Consider the following 18,449-nt stretch of genomic DNA (forward strand, 5'->3'; position numbering starts at 1 on the left):
ATAACTTACTCTGTTATGCTAAATTGTAGCTGTGGGTTAGGGTTAGGAGTTTTATTAATAAGCAAAGATGAATATAGACTTAACTGTATTAGTAATAATAATAGTAATAATTATTGTTATCTAACTAACACAGTCTTCAAACCAAATTCTATTTCTATGAATTCATGAATAGTGTACATTTTTTAATTAGACTTTATACATAAGAGAACTACACACATAATATCGCTTAAGCATGGGAATCTGAGGTGGCCAGCGTAGATAGAGCAGAAGATGATTCTGCAAGTACCTTCAATTTTACACAGCAGAATTTAATCTAAATATTTGAGTTTAGATTAAATATTTAATCTAAATATTTAATTCAGAACTGACAGTCTCTGATCATTTGTTTAATAATTTAATGGAAAAAATGAAATGCAGAATTTTTACAGTCCACTTAAATTTAAGCTGAATCATTTAATTTGTAACTGTTATTGTTTGCCAAAATCAAGATGACAAGAGCATAACACTGAATACTTAAGGAACTAAGTGGCTTTTTTCAACAGGGAATGTGTATCCGTCCGAATAAAAGTAGGTATAAATTAAGCAAAGCCACTTTCAGCCTTTGACTCAGCCTGTATGATAGCTAAATCTGTACTTAGGCACATTATCTTAGAATCTAAGCATTTTTTTTTCATTTGTTTCTTTGTTCATTTCATTTACTTTTTTTAATATATCTCTATCAAACAGAGATTTCTCAGAAGAATTTGAGTTAGCAATAGAAAATAGGTAGGATGTAAGAAATTTTGCTGGCCTGTGTTTGTTCTTGTCAGTAAAATTTGGCTACAGCTATTTTCAGTATCTTCAGGTAGAAGAAAAAGAAAAGAGAGGTCAGGATGGGAAATAAAATGTCTATGGGTGGACAACATGCCACTTTTTATAAAGGTAATTTTATTCTAACCATGTGTATTTTTCTGTCTTTCCTGCTGTAAACATAATTATGACTAACAATCTTTCTGAAAGGAACTAAATTATACCATCAATATATATTAAGCATATTACATTGAAATATAATTAGTAGCGTACTAGTATGAACTTTACAGGAAATACGAGGACCTGAAATCATCCAAATATGTATCAGTATTCTCAAAAATTACAGAAGTCATTACAGAATAGCTAAAATGGATTGTTTCATTGCATCCAGATGTGCTTTGAAACTTAATATATGCCCCAAATCTCTTCTTCTGTGTCAACGTTTACTTATATCACAGTAGCTACTGTTTTATAGGCTCTGCCAAGTTATTTTAATAGATTTCACTTGGAAAAAATAAAAGGCCTATTCTGACTAAGTCTCAAAACCTCCATATCAGTAGTGTGTTATCATTCTGCTTTTCTCAGAGCTGCTAAAAAGTGGTATATTAAGCCTTGTTAAAGGAAATGGACTGATAAGAAAAAGAGTTATTAAAGAAGCAGGTTTCTTAAGTGGCATAAAAGACAAGTTTAGGGCAAAGTAAAGAAAGGAACACACTTTCATGCTTGTTGACAAACCCTAAATAAATATGAAATGTCTTTTAAAATAAGTATTCTTCTATAAATCCTAAGTTTGGGTCATTGAAAGTTGGGCACTTCTTTTCAGAAGAATAATTGTTCCCCAAGGAAATTTGTGCTCTCTCCGGTGAAATAAATGTACCTTTCTGCCAATTAGAAATGCTATTAAAAAAAAAAAATGGAATAGAGCCTCTCTAATTGGAGCATTTACTGTACCAATCACTTGACATATATAGACAAAGGTTAGGCAAATGAAGACTTGGGAGGAAGACCTTAAGGGAACAGAGTAATGGAAGGAAATACATCAAAAGAACTAATCATCATTTACCTATATTTTAGATCAGGAAAATGGTCATAAAATGCCTATCATGGATGCACATGGATAACAAATTGGCCTTATGAGGAACGGCTGAGAGAGCTGGGGTTGTTTAGCCTGGAGAAGAGGAGGCTAAGGGGAGACCTCATTGCTCTCTACAAGTACCTGAAAGGAGGTTGTACAGAGGAGGGTGCTGGCCTCTTCTCCCAAGTGACAGGGGACAGGACAAGAGGGAATGGCCTCAAGCTCCGCCAGGGGAGATTTAGGCTGGACGTTAGGAAAAAATTTTTCACAGAAAGGGTCATTGGGCACTGGCAGAGGCTGCCCAGGGAGGTGGTTGATGCACCTTCCCTGGAGGTGTTCAAGGCACAGGTGGACAAGGTGCTGAGGGGCATGGTTTAGTGTTTGATAGGAACGGTTGGACTCAATGATCCAGTGGGTCTCTTCCAACCTGGTTATTCTATGATTCTATGATTTTATGAGAGGAAGTGGTAGAATACTTGGGGGCGGGGGGCATGTCTGATATCCCTCATATCTACCTCTTTTTCCTAAAGACTATTTCGTCCCTCACAAAGACCTAAGCCCCTATTATTATTATTATACTATTGGGTGTTAAATTGTTTGCTTATCTTCAAACATGGAAGCAAATATTCTTTGCAATCCCCATTGCCTTTTCTTCCTCCTCAGATATACAACATGATGCCTATGGGACATCTTAATGATGAAGTTTTATTTTTAAATAAAATATAGATAAATAAATAAAATAATTTTAAAAATATATAAATTATCTCAACCAGTAAGGATGTTGGTAAGCAGGGACAGATATTTGCAAGCAAGAGTCATGTTCCTAAATTGGAATGAGGGGAAAATTTCACAAGTTAGCAAGCATAAATTTCTAGTTTATTGAATGAGATAAATTTTTGCATTTTGACTTGCAATGTTAGTAGAGAAATGTACCTTTTTCTAATTTTTTTTTCCTTAAAAAAATGACAATTTCCACCTTGCTGATTATGGCACATTGTCTAGTTCTTTTATTAGTCCTGTGAAATTAATTTTTTTTTTTAAAATTAAACAGTGGACATGCTGCGAGCTCACGTGTCATGGTCTACAGAGCCAGAAATTTAAAGTGATTGCAAACAGGAAATAAGAATATGAAACTAACTTGGGTTCTTTTGCTGTTGTTTTTGGTTGGTTGGTTTTTTTAATAGGATTGCTATGTAAGGGCAACATGTATCACAAATTGATAAATTTAAATTTGGTTTAGGTAAATAGAATTATCATCATCATCATCATCATAGAGTGGTTTGGGTTGGAAGGGACCTTTAAACATCATCTAGACCAACCTCCTTGCACTGAGCAAGGAAAATTTCAACTAGATCAGTTTACTCAGAGCCCCATCTAACCTGACCCTGAATGTTTCCCAGGACAGGGCACCTGCCACCTCTCTGGGCAGCCTGTGCCAGTGTTCCACCACCCTCAGTGCAAAAAAATTCTTCCTAATATCCAGTGTAAACTTATCTTCTTTTAGTTTAAAACAATAACCCCTTATCCCATTGCTGCAGGCCCTGCTAAAAAGTTTTTTTCCCATCTTTCTTACAAGTCCACTTTAAGTGTTACAGGCTACAATAAGGTCTTGTCGGAGTCTTCTTTTCCTCAAGAACAACCTCCTGAACAACCCAAGCTCTCGCAGCCTCTCTTCACAGGGCAGGTGTTCCAGGCATTTGATCATTTTTATGGCCCTCCTCTTGACCCACACCAACAGGTCCGTGTCCTTTCAGTGCTGAGGGCTCTGGAGCTGGACACAGTATTCCAGGTGTGGTCTCACCAGAGCAAAGTAGAGGGGCCAAATCCCCTCCCTCGACATGCCGCCCAGGATACGATTCACCTTCTGGGCTGCAAGCTTGCATTGCAGGCTCATGTCCAGCTTCTCACCCAACAAGACTCCCAGGTCCTTCTCTGCAGGGTTTCTCTCAGTCTTTTGATTCCCCAGCCTGTACTGATAGTAAGGGTTGCCCTGACCCAAATGCAGGACCTTGCAATTGGCCTTGTTGAACTTCATGAGGTTCGCACAAGGCCACTTCTCCAGCTTATCAAGTTCTCTCTGGATGGCATCCTGTCCTGTGTAAATCTCACCACTCAGCTGGTTGTCATCCACTGATTTGCTGAGGGTACACTCAATCCCATTGTCTATGCCATTGATGAAGATATTAAACAGCACCAGTCCCTAAACAGACCCCCTGAGGGACACTGCTTGTCGCTGATTACCACGTGGACATTGAGTCATTGACCAGTACCTCTGAGTGAGACCATCCAGCTAATTACTTATCCACCAAATAGTCCATCTATCAAATCCCTATGTCTCTGGTTTAGTGAGAAGGATGTTATGAGGGATCATGTCCAAGGCCTTACAAAAGTCCAGATAGATGACACCTGTAGGTCTTCCCTTGTCCACTAATACAGTCACTCCCTCATAGAAGGCCACTAAGTTGGGGAGGAAGGGCTTGCCCGTGGTGAAGCTGTGCTGGCTGCCTTGAATCACATGCCTATCCTCCATGTGCCTTAGCATATCTTCCTGGAGGATCTGTTCCATGATCTTCCCAGGCACTGAGATGAGGCTGACAGGTTGGTACTTCCCAGGATCCTCCTTTCTACCTTTTTAAAAATGGGTGCAATATCTTCCTTTCTCCCCTCAGTGACTTCACATGACTTTTTCAGATATCATGGAGAGTGTCCTGGCAGCTACATCAACCAGTTCCTTCAGAACTTTCAGATGCATCTCATTCAGTCCCATGGACTTATGTACATCCAGGTTCCTCAAGTGGTCACAAACCTGATCTTCTCTTACAGCTGGAGGGACTTTGCTCTCCCAGTCCATGTTTTGTAGTGCATCTGCTCAAGAGCTGTGGAAAGAGAAGTTGCTAGTGAGGCCTGAGGCAAAAAAGTTGTTGAGTACTTCAGCCTTCTCCTTTTCTGTTATTGCCAGTTGGCAGTCTCACTCATGAGGGCAGGTGTACTCTCTTTGACTTTTTTTTTTTTGCTTTACATACCTGCAGAAGCCCTTCTTGTTATTCTCTGCATCCCCTGCCACATTCAGCTCCAGCCATGCTTTGGGCTTCCTGACCTGAGCCCTACACAACCAGGCAGCATCCCTATACTCTTCCTTAGTTACCTGACTCTGCCTTTGCATTTTCTTCTTGCCCTTTAGTTTGGGTCACAGGTCATGACTCAGCCATGCTGGTCTCTTGCCAGACATTTTGCACCTGGGGATGGAGAGCTTTTGTGCTCTATTGAAGGCATCCTTAAAGATCTGCCAACTCTGCTCTGCTTCCTTGTCCCTGAGGGCAGTTTCATAGGGGGTTCTATTGATTAACTCCCTGAAGAACTGGAAGTTTGCTTTCCTGAAATACAGGGTCCTGGCTTTACTCTTTGCTTGACCCATATCCTTAAGGACCACAAACTCCACAAGTGCATGATCACTACATCCCAAGAAGCCTCCAACCTTAATGTCCCCAATTAACTCACTCACATTGGCAATCACCAAGTCAAGTATTGCATCCACCCTGATAGGGGTGTCTATTACCTGGCTTAGAAAGTTGTCTTCGATGCATTCTAGGAGTCTCCTGGATTGCATACAGCTCACCATGCTACTCTTCCAGCAGATGTCCAGTTGGTTGAAGTGCCCCAGCAGGATGAAAGCATGCAAGTGCAGCGCCTCCTGTAATTGGAGTAAGAAGGCTTCATCAATCACCTCCTCTTGATCAGGCAACCTATAGTAGATTCCAACCACTAGGTTCGCTTTGTTGCCTTGGGCTCTGTCTTTTAGTTATAGGCTTTCAATCTGCTCATTGCTATTCTTCAGAGACAAATCTTCACACTCTATCCATTTCTTGATAGTTCCAAAAATGACAGGAGATGGCAACTGAGCCATTAGGGAAGTTGTTTTGTAACCTTAATAGTAATTGGCCATTTTCAGTCCTTCTTCAGAACAGTAACTGCTGTCACAATCTAGCCCCAGACAGCTTGATTGGCAACTAAACATGAGCAGTTGTGATCCTAATTTTCTTCTCCCTTCCCAGGGAAAAGAAAAGTGATAGAAAAAGACTCGTGGGTTGGAAACTTAATTAAAACACTTCAATGAAACAATGATTATAATTAGGAAAATACTATTAATAAGAAAATAGTAAAATATATGCAAATATACAAATTCTTCCCTCCCACCTGATGACTACATCACCATAGGTTCTGCAGAGCAGGCACAGGGAAAGGTCCCAAGCTGGACTCAGTGGTAGGAGGGAGCTGTTCTCACAAACTGGATTCAGGAATGCATGTATCCAGAATCAGGGCAAAAAGACAGATGAGGTCCTAACTGAATATCAGCCATCAAAGAAAAGAGATTAGCACTTGTGACCCCAAGTTTTATACTGAGTATGACATGTACTGTCATACAATACTCTGTTGATTAGTTTGAGGTCACCTGTCCTGTCTGCCCCTCTCTACAGGTATGAACCTTTTTCACCTCTTTCCTTACAGCATTCCATCAGCTCAAGGATGGCCTTGGTTTCTATAGGAATAATTATAAGCAATGACCTTTCTGCATACCAATGCCCTGTGTTATTACTTATAGAGAGAAACACTGTTGGAAATGTATGCAGCCAACCTTCAGAAAATGAAGTTTCTTAGGTGAGGCTTAGCTGAAAAGTTAGAAAACTTCATCTACTTTAGCTCAAACCAGAACAACTACTCAGCAGGCCTCCTTCACAAACCCTGTCTCTGGCTGATAAACCCAGATATAAGAAAGTAACTTTGCAGACTAGTTTTGGCAGGTTTTAGATGAAGAGGTCATGCCATCAGCATCTGATATTGCTCACTCTGACAAATTCAAACTGTCCTGTCTGCAATTTCATAGTTAGTGTAAATAAGATGAGAAAATGTGTAGTTCGTGCTTTGCTTTCTTTTGAGCAGTCCAGATTACAAACTTGGCTGTAAAAAGCAGTAATAGTCTCTGTTTTCCTTTCTTCTTAAGTTCTTTCCTTTGCTGCAGAAATGTTTCAGTCAAGCTGTTTCTATATTTGTAGGGTTTCTTAGATATAGGATTGAATTCGGAGCTAAATGTTACTTGAGCCTTTCCATTTCCATCCACTCCATAGATGTGGATTTGGGGTATATCACTGCCTTTTTCTTTTTCATTTTCTCCACAGTCTTGACTAATGTGACTATAATGTGAATATGAATACTGTTTTACAAAACAAATACAAAATAAAATCTACATACCCACATGGCATAGAATTTACTCTCTTTTTGTGGTTTTTTTTTTTGAGAAAAATAGATTGCTAAAACCCATTTAATTGATGTAAGCTACATTCTGACTAATCATAACACCTGATGCTAGTCCTTTTAATATCTGCCACAAAAAGCAGCATATCCCTGGCTTTTCTATTTTGTGCACTAATTATAATATAGTGAAAGATTGAAAGAATGCATTTAAAAATTTAGGAATAGTTGATTTTTAGAATAGCTGACTTTGATGTTTAATAAAGAAAAACAAGACAGAAATGCAGATGTACATGTTAGAGCAATAACATTTTCATCACAGAAAACAGGGTCTCCCTGTTTGCTGTATTAGAGATGGTTACGTCGACATGGAAGTGGAAAATCACTCTGTTTCTGAAAGAATGGGGTGTCTAGAAGCTTAGTGATATTTACTCCTATTACTCGATGTTTACATAGTCCTTTTCCAAAAGAAAAATAAATCATTGATACTACCTGTTTTAAGGGTCGGAGCAGAGTGCTCCAAGCTGAAGGTCCTGTCCTTTGAGTGGCACAGCAAGAAATTGTCCATTAGCTAGTTTCTGGTCAGTGGACAGCTTCAGTAGTCTGAAAGAAATCAGGAACTATTGATCTTTACACCATGTCGAAGAGTTGCTGTTACAAAAAGTTACCTCAGAAAAGAAAAATAACCTAAACCTGGGAAACTTACTCTGAAGATAAGGTAGATGGAAAGACCTTTTGCACATCTAATCTTTTTCTAAAATAGTTCATTAACTCATTGCTAATATGTGTATATATAAAATAAAATAAAAAATATTCAAATCTCTTTTCCCATTCTCATACAATATTTACAAATAGCTTAGATTAACTGACCCAACCCTTTGAATTGCTTTGATTTTCCATCATTTTTCTGCCACTGGAAGTAGCCAGATGGTCTGTATAGTTGCTTGCCCGTTTACACAGCAAAGTATATGCCTGCTACAAGATGAAACAAGTTTCCTGCTGAGGAACTGAAGCAATTGTCAGCTGTCCTCAGCTGGAAGGACACTTCATTAGATCCTGTGATGTTTAATCTGACAGATGATGGGAAGCCTGGTAGAGCTTTGGAAGGGAACAGAGCACTTTAAAACTGCTGTTGTTCAGAAATCCATAGAAAATGCTAATTATTTTTACTTAATTTTAATATGGTAAAATATGTATGGCTAAAATACTATCACTGTTAGCTCCTTTATTCCCTACTACAAAAAATTAATTCCTGCACCTGGTCTAGTGAACTTTTGCATTTATTCTGGTCTTTGTGTCCTTGCAAAACAAGGCTGTGCATACAATAGTAATTCATTCTATTAATGTTCTACATATTACTATATACCATCCTAACCTAAAAAATATGTTCCATGGAGACAGGACCAGTTTGGTGTCCTTTAATGAAAGCAACTTTAATTTGTTATTTTGATTTTTGAAGCTTTTCAATCTCTATTCAAATGTTAATGTGACATAGAAAGTTGAGTAATTATATCTGGCATATTATTTATATGAAAAATGAATTCACAGATGATGAGTAGATGCCACATTGCCAGATAAACTGTACTGCTTCCTGAAGTCAAAAAGTGTTTTTCATAGGTCTCCATAAAGTGGAAGTAGGAAATTGTTGCTGGAGTACTCAGTCCATGTACTCACCCAGCAAAGACTAAGAAAGTAGTGCAGCACCGCAAATTGTGCTAGAGATTAATTGGTCCCACATCCCTAGGAAAATTGTCACCTACAGTGGCATATCATTCCAGTCCACAAGAATGATTAATCTGCTCTCACTTGAAATGAAAACAGCAGTGCTTACAAAAGTCTTACTGATCCTAATAATTTAATGGTCATCACAGGCTTGTACCACTCACCTTAACTCATTCAGGCTTTCCTGAAATCAATCTTCCTTAGTGCTGCCTTTCAGGTATGTAGAATTTCCTTTCCAGAACATTTTGTCACACTAATGCAATAATAAAGTATGATATATATATCCCCTATTTTAGGGAATACAGGTATGGGCAAGCTTCTTTAGAAATTCATGATGTTCCAAACCCCAAATCTTATGCTCCTGATGAAATACTGCCACAGAATCACAGAATCATTTAGCTTGGAAAACACCTTTAAGATCATCAAGCCCAAACATTAATCTAACACTGCCAAGTCCGCAACTGAATCTTGTCCCATGTATGTCTGCAACTGATATTTTGGTGATCGGTTTCGATTATTTTAATTATGACCTCCAGAATAGGCTTACCTTCAAACTTTCATCACTGTGGTTTTCAGTCAATGTCTGGACAGCAGAAAGTACATTATATTTGAGCACTTTTCCATGTTCTTTTGAGAGCTCATTGTTCTGTGGGCAAGATCTGATGCTAGCAAAACACAAATTGTGTTTTTCAGAGAAAAAATTAATTACATTTGTATGAAATCTGCACTTGAAGAACAAAGGAATGTTTTTAGCATCATTGAGTTCTTTCAAAAAGTCATTTTTCATTAGTGCAGTGATTGACATTTGTTTCAGAATGTTCTAGGGAACAGTTGTCCAAAGAGATTTAATAATTAAAGTAAAACTTGCATTAGGGGTTGAATAACAGGCTCATTTTACATAATTCATACATAATTCTTAATTGGAATTGAAGGCATTCTTTTGTTTGGAAAGGAAAAATAGAAGTGTTTCAGACTTTGAAAGTGTCAGCATGAAGGCAATGTGCCATGCCAACCACACGTAGGAATATAAGTGAGTAATATGCTGCCACACTTTCTTTTTATGGTAATAGAGAACCTTGTTTATCCAAGCTGTTTGAAAGTAATCTGTGCCCTTTTTGTTCCACTGCACACTCCTGTGCTGTTGTTTGTTTTTATAGGCTGTTGAAATCAATCGAACATCAATGAGAGCATAATTGTCGAGGGCACCTGGTGTACTTGATGTCACTAAGACCCACTTTAAATCTATCATGGATATTTTCATTAGTTGGTTCTCTTCATTAAATCTACTAGCTTTTTATTTGTTAAAAAAAATTACTTAAAAGAACACAAATATTTGATGGGAACACATTTTGGCAATCTGCATTCTTCTCTGGTCCAAGTAAATGAGATTTCATGTGTTATGTTTTATTATGCTTGAGAGTTTGTTCCAAATAAATAGCTAATAGGTGAAATGAACCTAAATGCAGAACACATACAATTATCAGGCACATTAGGCTCGTGGCCAGAGTACAAATGATGCTATTGATATGTATAACAAAGCAATATAGATGATGTGTCAGTGAGTATAATACAGCTTTAATCAGTCAAGAAAAAGTGCTAGAAATGCATTACATGTGTATTCATCACACGGTACTATTTTTGTCAGAAGGATGCTTCTAAATGAGACCGTACAATTTGAGCTTAGAGCACAAAGCTTTCCTTGCTTCCTGAGCAGATAGGCTCCACAGTGGCACTCCCTGATCAGTTTCTAGGTGCAGTGACATGTATCGTATATTTTCTAATCCATTTTTTATTAGATTAATAATGATGGAAAACAGTACTTTCTCCGTATTTTTTTTACATTCTTTAGAATTATTTGGATCCATAGTCAATGTTTGTTTTGTTTGGGGCATTTGATATTTTTTTAAAAATAGAATAGTTTTATTTGTTTATTGTAGCAGAAGACACCTCCATATATCTCTAGTATTTTTTGCGGCAATTTTAAGTGAGGAACACTGACAAAAGGTGATCATTAGTCACACAGATTTCTAGCTAGTTAAGTTATCTCTAAATTCAATCATTTATTGTAAAGCTTTATTCTGTGTGAGATCGAAAGAATATCTTAGGAAATGGAGCAGGCATTCACTGCATTTAACTTCTCCCTCTGGGCAAAATGTCCTTCTCACTCTTGCAAGTAGAATACATTGAGTTCAATCAAAGGAGAAAGGGTCAGGGTGAGCTAGGGGATAGAAGAGGAAAGGACTGACTTCTGTCTGACTTAGCTGGCTCTTTACAGTAAACTGTCATTATTTCATGGGCATCAAGTTTGGTGAGAGACATTAGGTCAAGACTTCTACAATAAACGTTATTCTCTATAAATTGTCCCCAAAGCTGTTGAGGTTTAAGTACATTCTGTGCTTGTGACTGGCCCCACATTAATTTACTTTGGTTTATCCACTGTTATTTAAGCATCTTAACCCCTAAGCCTTCAGGGTTGGGTGGCATGTGGAAATTCTTTAGCAAGAAGCATAAGACAAAAAGTCATCAAGGTTCTTTACATTCTAGATGAACAAAAAATGTATTTTGTTAAATATCTACAAGCAAAGAAAAAACTATGCTAGCACTTTATAGATCTGAAGTAAAACCTGCAGAATTCTTTATTTTAGTTAATGAAAAATATTCGGGTTTCCACATTTGAGAATGATAGTTGATTGAGAATTATTGTTTGTGATAGACGTAGAAAAGGATAGGAGACAGTTTCCTGGCTGTTATTTAAATACAAACAAATATGAACTCACTGCTCTTGACTACTAGTACCGGGTAGGGAAAGATTCTCTTACTCTACCTAAGCCTAAGAGTTCTTGGTAGGATTTTTAATATTTCTTAGTGTGTTCTTATTCCCCAGCTTGAAAATAGGATCAACTCAAACACCTCTTTGTGTGATTGACTCTTAAAGTTCTGCTGTTTTAATATAAATAAATATTGTACAACATATGTTTTGCTGTTATAAGTCTCATACGTTGACTTTGGCCTTTATCCAATAACCCTCCTCCTGTGGGTTTGGGAATCAGCAGTCATAAGTTTGGAGCTGTTTCTTGGGTCTCTGCATATGGCTTTTGTCTCCTCTGTTCCAGAATGATGAATTCCTGTTGGAAGCACTTGCAGAGAAAGTCTGCTAGGCTAATCAAATGGAGTAAGCAGAGGTTAAAAGGGTTCTGGTTTTTAGCCCAATGAGAAAAAAAAAAAAAAAGTCTAAAATCATAAATTTACTCTCCCAAAATACCTAGAACATAAACCCCAAGGAAATAGAAGACATCTTCACGCTTGAAGCATTTTTTCCTTAGCACAGCTCTAATATTTAAATATCATTATACCGTGTGTTAAATTACTTTAGTAAATCTGGTGAATGATTAAAGGAATTGGTCCTCTATGTCAGCTGGATATTTTTTAAAAAAATCAATAGAATCACTTGGGTTAATTGAGTAAACAAGCTGTATTTGACAGCTGAAGGATCATTTCTTAAAACTTGAAGACATTTTTTTTATGCAGGCTTGGTAAAATTAGAGTCCAGACTGAGAAAACCTATAAGTAGGGCTATTAAAGGGCACTAGCTTTTTTTTCAGAGTAGCGGAAATAGAATCAAACCTCTTCAGAATTTTCCCTGCACCCTTGCGTAAACAGGAATATAAAAATTGCCACTGAGTACTGAATTATTACTTGTTAGCACTGAGTCACTTCCTAGCATTTAAGTTTCACATGGTTCACTAACTTCTTTGCTTTCTTTGTGTTGATTTTTTCTCTTCCCAGAGATTTGTCTTTTGACCAAGGGCCGTCGAACTGCCAGTGTACGAGCAGACACATACTGTCGCCTGTATTCCCTCTCAGTGGACAACTTCAATGAGGTCCTGGAAGAGTATCCCATGATGAGAAGGGCCTTTGAAACAGTGGCAATTGATAGACTTGACAGGATAGGTATTATTTTTTTTTCCATTTTAAGAATTTTTAAAACCTTCCTACCCTTTCTTTTCCTTGAGTTGCAGGATAAAATGCCCAGATTAAACCCTTCTAAAAATTTTATTTCTGGTACACAGCAGTAAATTTTCTCTTGATCTATGAATAAAACATGTTCAGACAAGAAATTCTACAATCTCACTTTTACATAATAAAAACTGAGTTTTAGAAAGCTCTCATTCTCCTCTGAGGATTGTTTTGTATACTTTGATTATCATCAGTATTATTTATTAATTCTATATATTTTGTTTGCTGTCCTCAGCACTTGATAGGGTTTATGATGTTTCATAAGGAGTAATTGACATTTTCCTACATTAATTGTTTACAGATGACACCTATAATGCTGGGAAGAGCTGAAGCCTCTCAGCGCTCACAAAACCCATGTTTGTTAAAGTGAATTAATCCTTTGCAGCAAGTCTCTCATTTTCCTCGCAGCACGGGCACTGCTAGTACTGATGGCTACACACTGGTGTTACTCAGATCTGCTTGCAATCAGAAAAGCAGGCCAATGATATCAGAGTGAAAGGCAGAATGATGTGGCAGATTATCAGAATAGGATGTATGAAGTCTGCTGTTGTGCATCCAGAACATTCTGGATCTCTCTAATACAATACACTAGATAAAATATGTGGTCTTTGGTTGAGAGAATTGCACTCTGATCATCATTATTGACATTGGTTTTAAAATGCAGCAATGCATAAAACATGATTAATCCTGTTTAGTGGTGTTTCCTCAAGTTCAAGAAAATCCAGTGTATGGATTTCTCCACATCGCTCTTTCTCAATACAGTTATATCTGTAGTTTCTTCAAAGGGAGTACAGAAAGAAATTCAAGGCAGTGTCACTGTGCTGTCTTTTCTAAGTTGAAGGTATGATTTGGAAGAAAGCATGTTTTCTTTAATATAGCAACAGTAAAGACCTATTTTACTATTTTGCAGATTGTGAGCATTCGGTGCATCAATTTATCATATCAAGACTTTTCAAAGTCTTATAATTTGTCTGTCAAGACTCTTTGGAAATATAGTCCAACTATAGTTAATATGTGCTGAAATAATATTAGTAGTAAAGCCCTGTCTGGTGTTGGAGTAGCAGTCCCATCTGAAGTGCTGTGTTTATACAAGTCCAAAGATAAAATGTGAACCATTTTATCAAAAAAAAAAAAAAGAAGGAACAATTGACTGCAGTTTTGTTCCTGTGCATCTGACAACACAGAATAATGTCCACACCTTGCAGATATGAAGAGAGCCATCAAGCAGACAGCAGGACATAATGTACAGCAGTCAATATTGTGCAAGCAGGTGTCACTTTATCAATTTGTTCATTAGTTAACAAACATTTAAAGAGATGATATCTTGCAAGCTTATTGGTCAGCAGGTACTAATGTCTAATAATTAGTTCCAGGGAATGTGATAAATACCAGGTGTATTTATAACTTATGTAACAGATTAGTGGAAATGAGGACAGTTTTGCTATGGGAGAGGAAGACATTATACATGCAGAACCCAATGACTTTTTTCTACCCTGTTGCTCAGTAAATCACCATGGTTACAATTTTTTTAATAATTATAATAAAATCCATACAAGAAAAGTGAAGAGGCACAGAAAGCCCAGGTATCTTTGAACACAGTACTGTTATGGAAGTCTGCTATGCTGGTACAGGAGAGCAGAGGACCAGGTGTGTGCAGAGGCCACCTGTTGGGAGCTGCCTGCCTGCCTGAATCACTGTGGCAGCGCATGATGTGGCCCCTGCTCGGCCTGTCATTTCCTGAGGGCTTTATGATATTTAGTCCTTTGTCACAGGGGCTGAAACACAAAGTCAGAGTGGGGTCTGCCACCATGTGTCAGGCTTGCTAACTCTTCTGCCTCTCTGTGAAGGTAAGAAGAACTCCATTCTCCTGCAGAAGTTCCAGAAGGACCTCAACACCGGGGTTTTCAACAACCAGGAGAATGAGATCTTGAAGCAGATCGTGAAGCATGACAGGGAGATGGTGCAGACCATCGTCCCAGTGAGCTTGCAGCAGATGCCCAACATGAACTCCAGCACCTCCGCTTCATCGTCACGCGCCAGGACGCAGTCTCCTCCGGTGTACACCGCCAGCAGCTTGTCCCACGGAAACCTGCACTCCCCCTCACCCAGCACGCAGACGCCCCAGCAGGCTGCCATCCTCTCACCCTGCTCTTACACCACTGCCATCTGCAGCCCGCCTGTACAGAGCCCTCTGGCCGGCCGAACTTTCCAGTACGCCTCGCCAACAGCCTCCCAGCTCTCCCTCATGCAGCAGCAGCCGCAGGCGCCGCAGCAGCCCCCTGGGGCTGCGCAGAAGAACGAGGTCCACAAGAGCACCCAGGCCCTCCACAACACCAATCTGAGCCGGGAGGTGCGACCCTTGTCTGCCTCGCAGCCTTCGCTGCCCCATGAGATCTCCACCCTCATCGCCAGGCCTCACCCCACCGTTGGAGAGTCCCTTGCCTCCCTCCCGCAACCTGGCCCTGGCGTGCCACCAGCCAGCCGGGCCACCGTGCCCCAGCGGGTCTCGCTCTTCCGACAGATGTCCTCGGGAGCCATCCCTCCAAACCGGGGGGCCGTGCCACCCCCAGCTCCTCTGCAAAGGGATTCTTCCGCAGTCTTAAGCACAGAGCCTGAGGGAGACAAACCGCGATTTGCGTCCAACTTGTGATCCCTGGAAACTGTGAGCAACGGACTTGTGCCGAACCAAGCACCGTCCCCAGAACTGTTTTAGCCTGTTTCCTAATGTACCACAGCAGTCTACTATCAGAAAAAATACTTTAGACAGCTTTGCCCTACATAACAAATGTAAAAGTTATACATATATAAAAAAATATATATCAAAAAATGGAATTAAAAAAAACTTGTTTGAATTCATGTCTTCCTTTCTTGAAACCATCAAAGAAGTCTAAATTCAGCTGTAATATTACTTATTTTTAACATGTCAACTTCAAAATCTGTCTAACAGATTTCTCTGTTTATGAGATTTGGTGTTCTCATGGGAAAATTGTCAACACTATAACAAACTTCAAACAAGTATATTTTTTAAAAAAGAGAGAAATATCAATCTAACATAGCACTGACTGATATTCTGAAACCCTTACTTCATTTATTGCATACACATTGTTAATTAATTTTTCATGAAAAATTCATTCATAATTTCCCATTGCATTTCATATGTTAGCACTTCCTGTTGGGAAAGAGATTGGAAAAGAAAAAAATTGCAAGTCAAAAGGCTAGTCCTAGCACTCCTCTGGATAGGGATAGGTTGTAACCTCATGATGTGTCAACCCTTCTGTTATTTCAGAAAACTGGGTGGACTTTGATCTTCACATTGCTAAAGACTTTTACAAAGACTACAAATATTGTTCTTGTAAATAACTTTTCAGACCCAAACAAAAATAGCTGCTGTGTGGTGTACCATTGCAAGGTCTTTGTTTAGGAATTTAGATTCCGCTCTTCACTTCAAAATTTACTGTTTTAAAATTTGTTAAAGCTAAGTGCAACACAACTGTTAAATTGTAATGCAATGGCTTAAAACCTACAATGTTACTTTTACATGCAATGTTTTATGCAAAATTGTACGCTTGATCCTGCAAACCGCTTGTACTTCACCAATACCATCATTTTTCCTCTCCTTGCCCTCAGGAGCATCTGAGAATACTCCATGCATGCTTTCGGGGAAAAAAAAAAAAAAAAGACGATAAAAATAGGTTCAGTCAGCTATTGTAGGAAAAGGCTTTATGGTATCTTAGAAAATAATAATGTTTCATGAATTATGTCTACCTTAAAATTCCTATAATGCTGACATTGAATCTCTGGTTTAAGTCTAGAAGTGAGGTTTTTCATTTAAAGGATTATTTGTAAACCACAGCTTGATTTAGGCTTTCAGGTGCTTTCTGTGTCTTCACTGTAGTTTTGTAGTTGACTGTGGTGTTAATTTACAAAAATAAATATAATATAGCATCAAGTCTGTCTGGAAATGCACGATTTGCTCTATGTATATTGTAACTAAATGGATAGTATATCCTAAGGCATGTAGTGTCAAACATAGCCCATAGGTACGAGGTTTATTATTTTTTATGTCTTCAAACCAGAAAGGAAATGGTGACAGAAAGCAGGGGTAAAGCATACTGTTTTGTGAAAGTTTTGTTTGCTCAAACCTTCACATAATCTTATCCACAAAAAAAAAAAAAAGTTCTTTCGTAATCATTTGTGCCTGATTTGTCACATTAAATAGAGATTGAAACTAAATGTGTCATAATTTAACTCATTGAAAAATCAGCATTATGAATATGATACAAGCATATATTCTGTTCCTTAAAACCCAGCTGACTAATGTTAAGGAAATGAATGCAAAGGAGTTCTTTGTTTTCCATTAATGCTGAGTTTAACGATGCATGGAAAAATTAAATAACATCACAAACTACGTAATGCAGTGAATCCAGATGTACTTGAGAGCCAAGTAAATGTTATAAAGCTAACAGAGCTTGAACCCATGCTGCCTGTTATGCCTTTTACTGAAGTGGTACATCAAATAAAAATGTTAAAAAAATCTTCCAGTTTTTGCTGACTCCCACTCACCAGTAAAAACCAATGTAATTAACCCATTAACATGCTGCTGCCATTAATTTAAGTGGCCCAAAGGAGTATATGGGGAAGTAATTATTTAAACGTGTTTTGAACATTATGGATACGCTGCAAGACCATTTATTTATCAGTATGATAACCCGTCTATTGTTTTAATACTAACAAATTGTGTCAGTTAATTAAGATCATATATGATCTTTCAAACTGTTTAACGTTTACATTTAATAGGAGATATGGGGTTAGTAGCGAAATATTTTTATATATATTTTTATTTTCTTTTAAGCACTATGAAGAAATATTAATTCACATGGTCTTTCAGTGAAACCATAAATAATTTTTAATGACTTTGTAATAGAGTGGACAATATCTAGGATTTGTATGTTAATTAAAAAAATGGTACAGGGTATAAAATTATATACGCATATATATATGTATGTATGAATGTATATATACTTAGATTAAGAAAAAAATGACTCACATTCCTGTAATATAAAGAACCATTGCTAGTTTCAGAACTGACCTGTTTTCTCTGTACATACGTACGCCCATAAGTATGAAATCTCATTAAATCTGTACAGGTTGAAATGTATTAATGCAAAAGGTTGGCTCTTACTGCTGCTGGGAAGACTATAGATCTGATTCTTACAATAACTGTATGATCAGGGATGAGTTAGATTTTTTCTTTTGTCTTTGCTCAAAGCCATAAATGAATATATACAAAAGATTATTAATAAATTGAAGAAAATATATTAAAAAAAATCATGAATATTTTCTTGTTCCAATATCTTTAAAACTGAGCAGGTTTTGCTTTACCATGAAAGAAGAACAATGTGCTCTTTTCTTTGTTCTGAGCCTCAAAATTGACAAGCACTTAGTACGGGGAGGTGGGGAAAAAACTTCCTGGGTAATTATGTGAACTGTTGGAAAATGAGGGCTTAGAAATTACAGGATGCTACCTGATTTACTCAAGCAATTCCTAAACTATATTTCTTCTGTAGATTAGAGGAGTTGATTGTGCTAAAGCCATTCA

General features: G+C 37.9%; 1 protein-coding gene across 1 annotated transcript in view; it reads left to right on the forward strand.

Annotated features, from left to right (window-relative positions):
* HCN1 (hyperpolarization activated cyclic nucleotide gated potassium channel 1) overlaps positions 1 to 15,872 on the forward strand; it is a 202,319-nt gene extending 186,447 nt beyond the window's left edge. Inside the window, exons 7-8 of the mRNA XM_069879907.1 lie at positions 12,620 to 12,784; positions 14,698 to 15,872. Coding sequence (XP_069736008.1) covers positions 12,620 to 12,784; positions 14,698 to 15,500 — 968 coding nt within the window. The 3' untranslated portion in view covers positions 15,501 to 15,872. The remainder of the gene's footprint in view (positions 1 to 12,619; positions 12,785 to 14,697) is intronic.
* The last annotated feature ends 2,577 nt before the right edge of the window (positions 15,873 to 18,449 follow it).

The sequence above is a fragment of the Phaenicophaeus curvirostris genome, chromosome Z (assembly GCF_032191515.1).
Source record: "Phaenicophaeus curvirostris isolate KB17595 chromosome Z, BPBGC_Pcur_1.0, whole genome shotgun sequence".
NCBI classification, from domain to species: domain Eukaryota; kingdom Metazoa; phylum Chordata; class Aves; order Cuculiformes; family Cuculidae; genus Phaenicophaeus; species Phaenicophaeus curvirostris.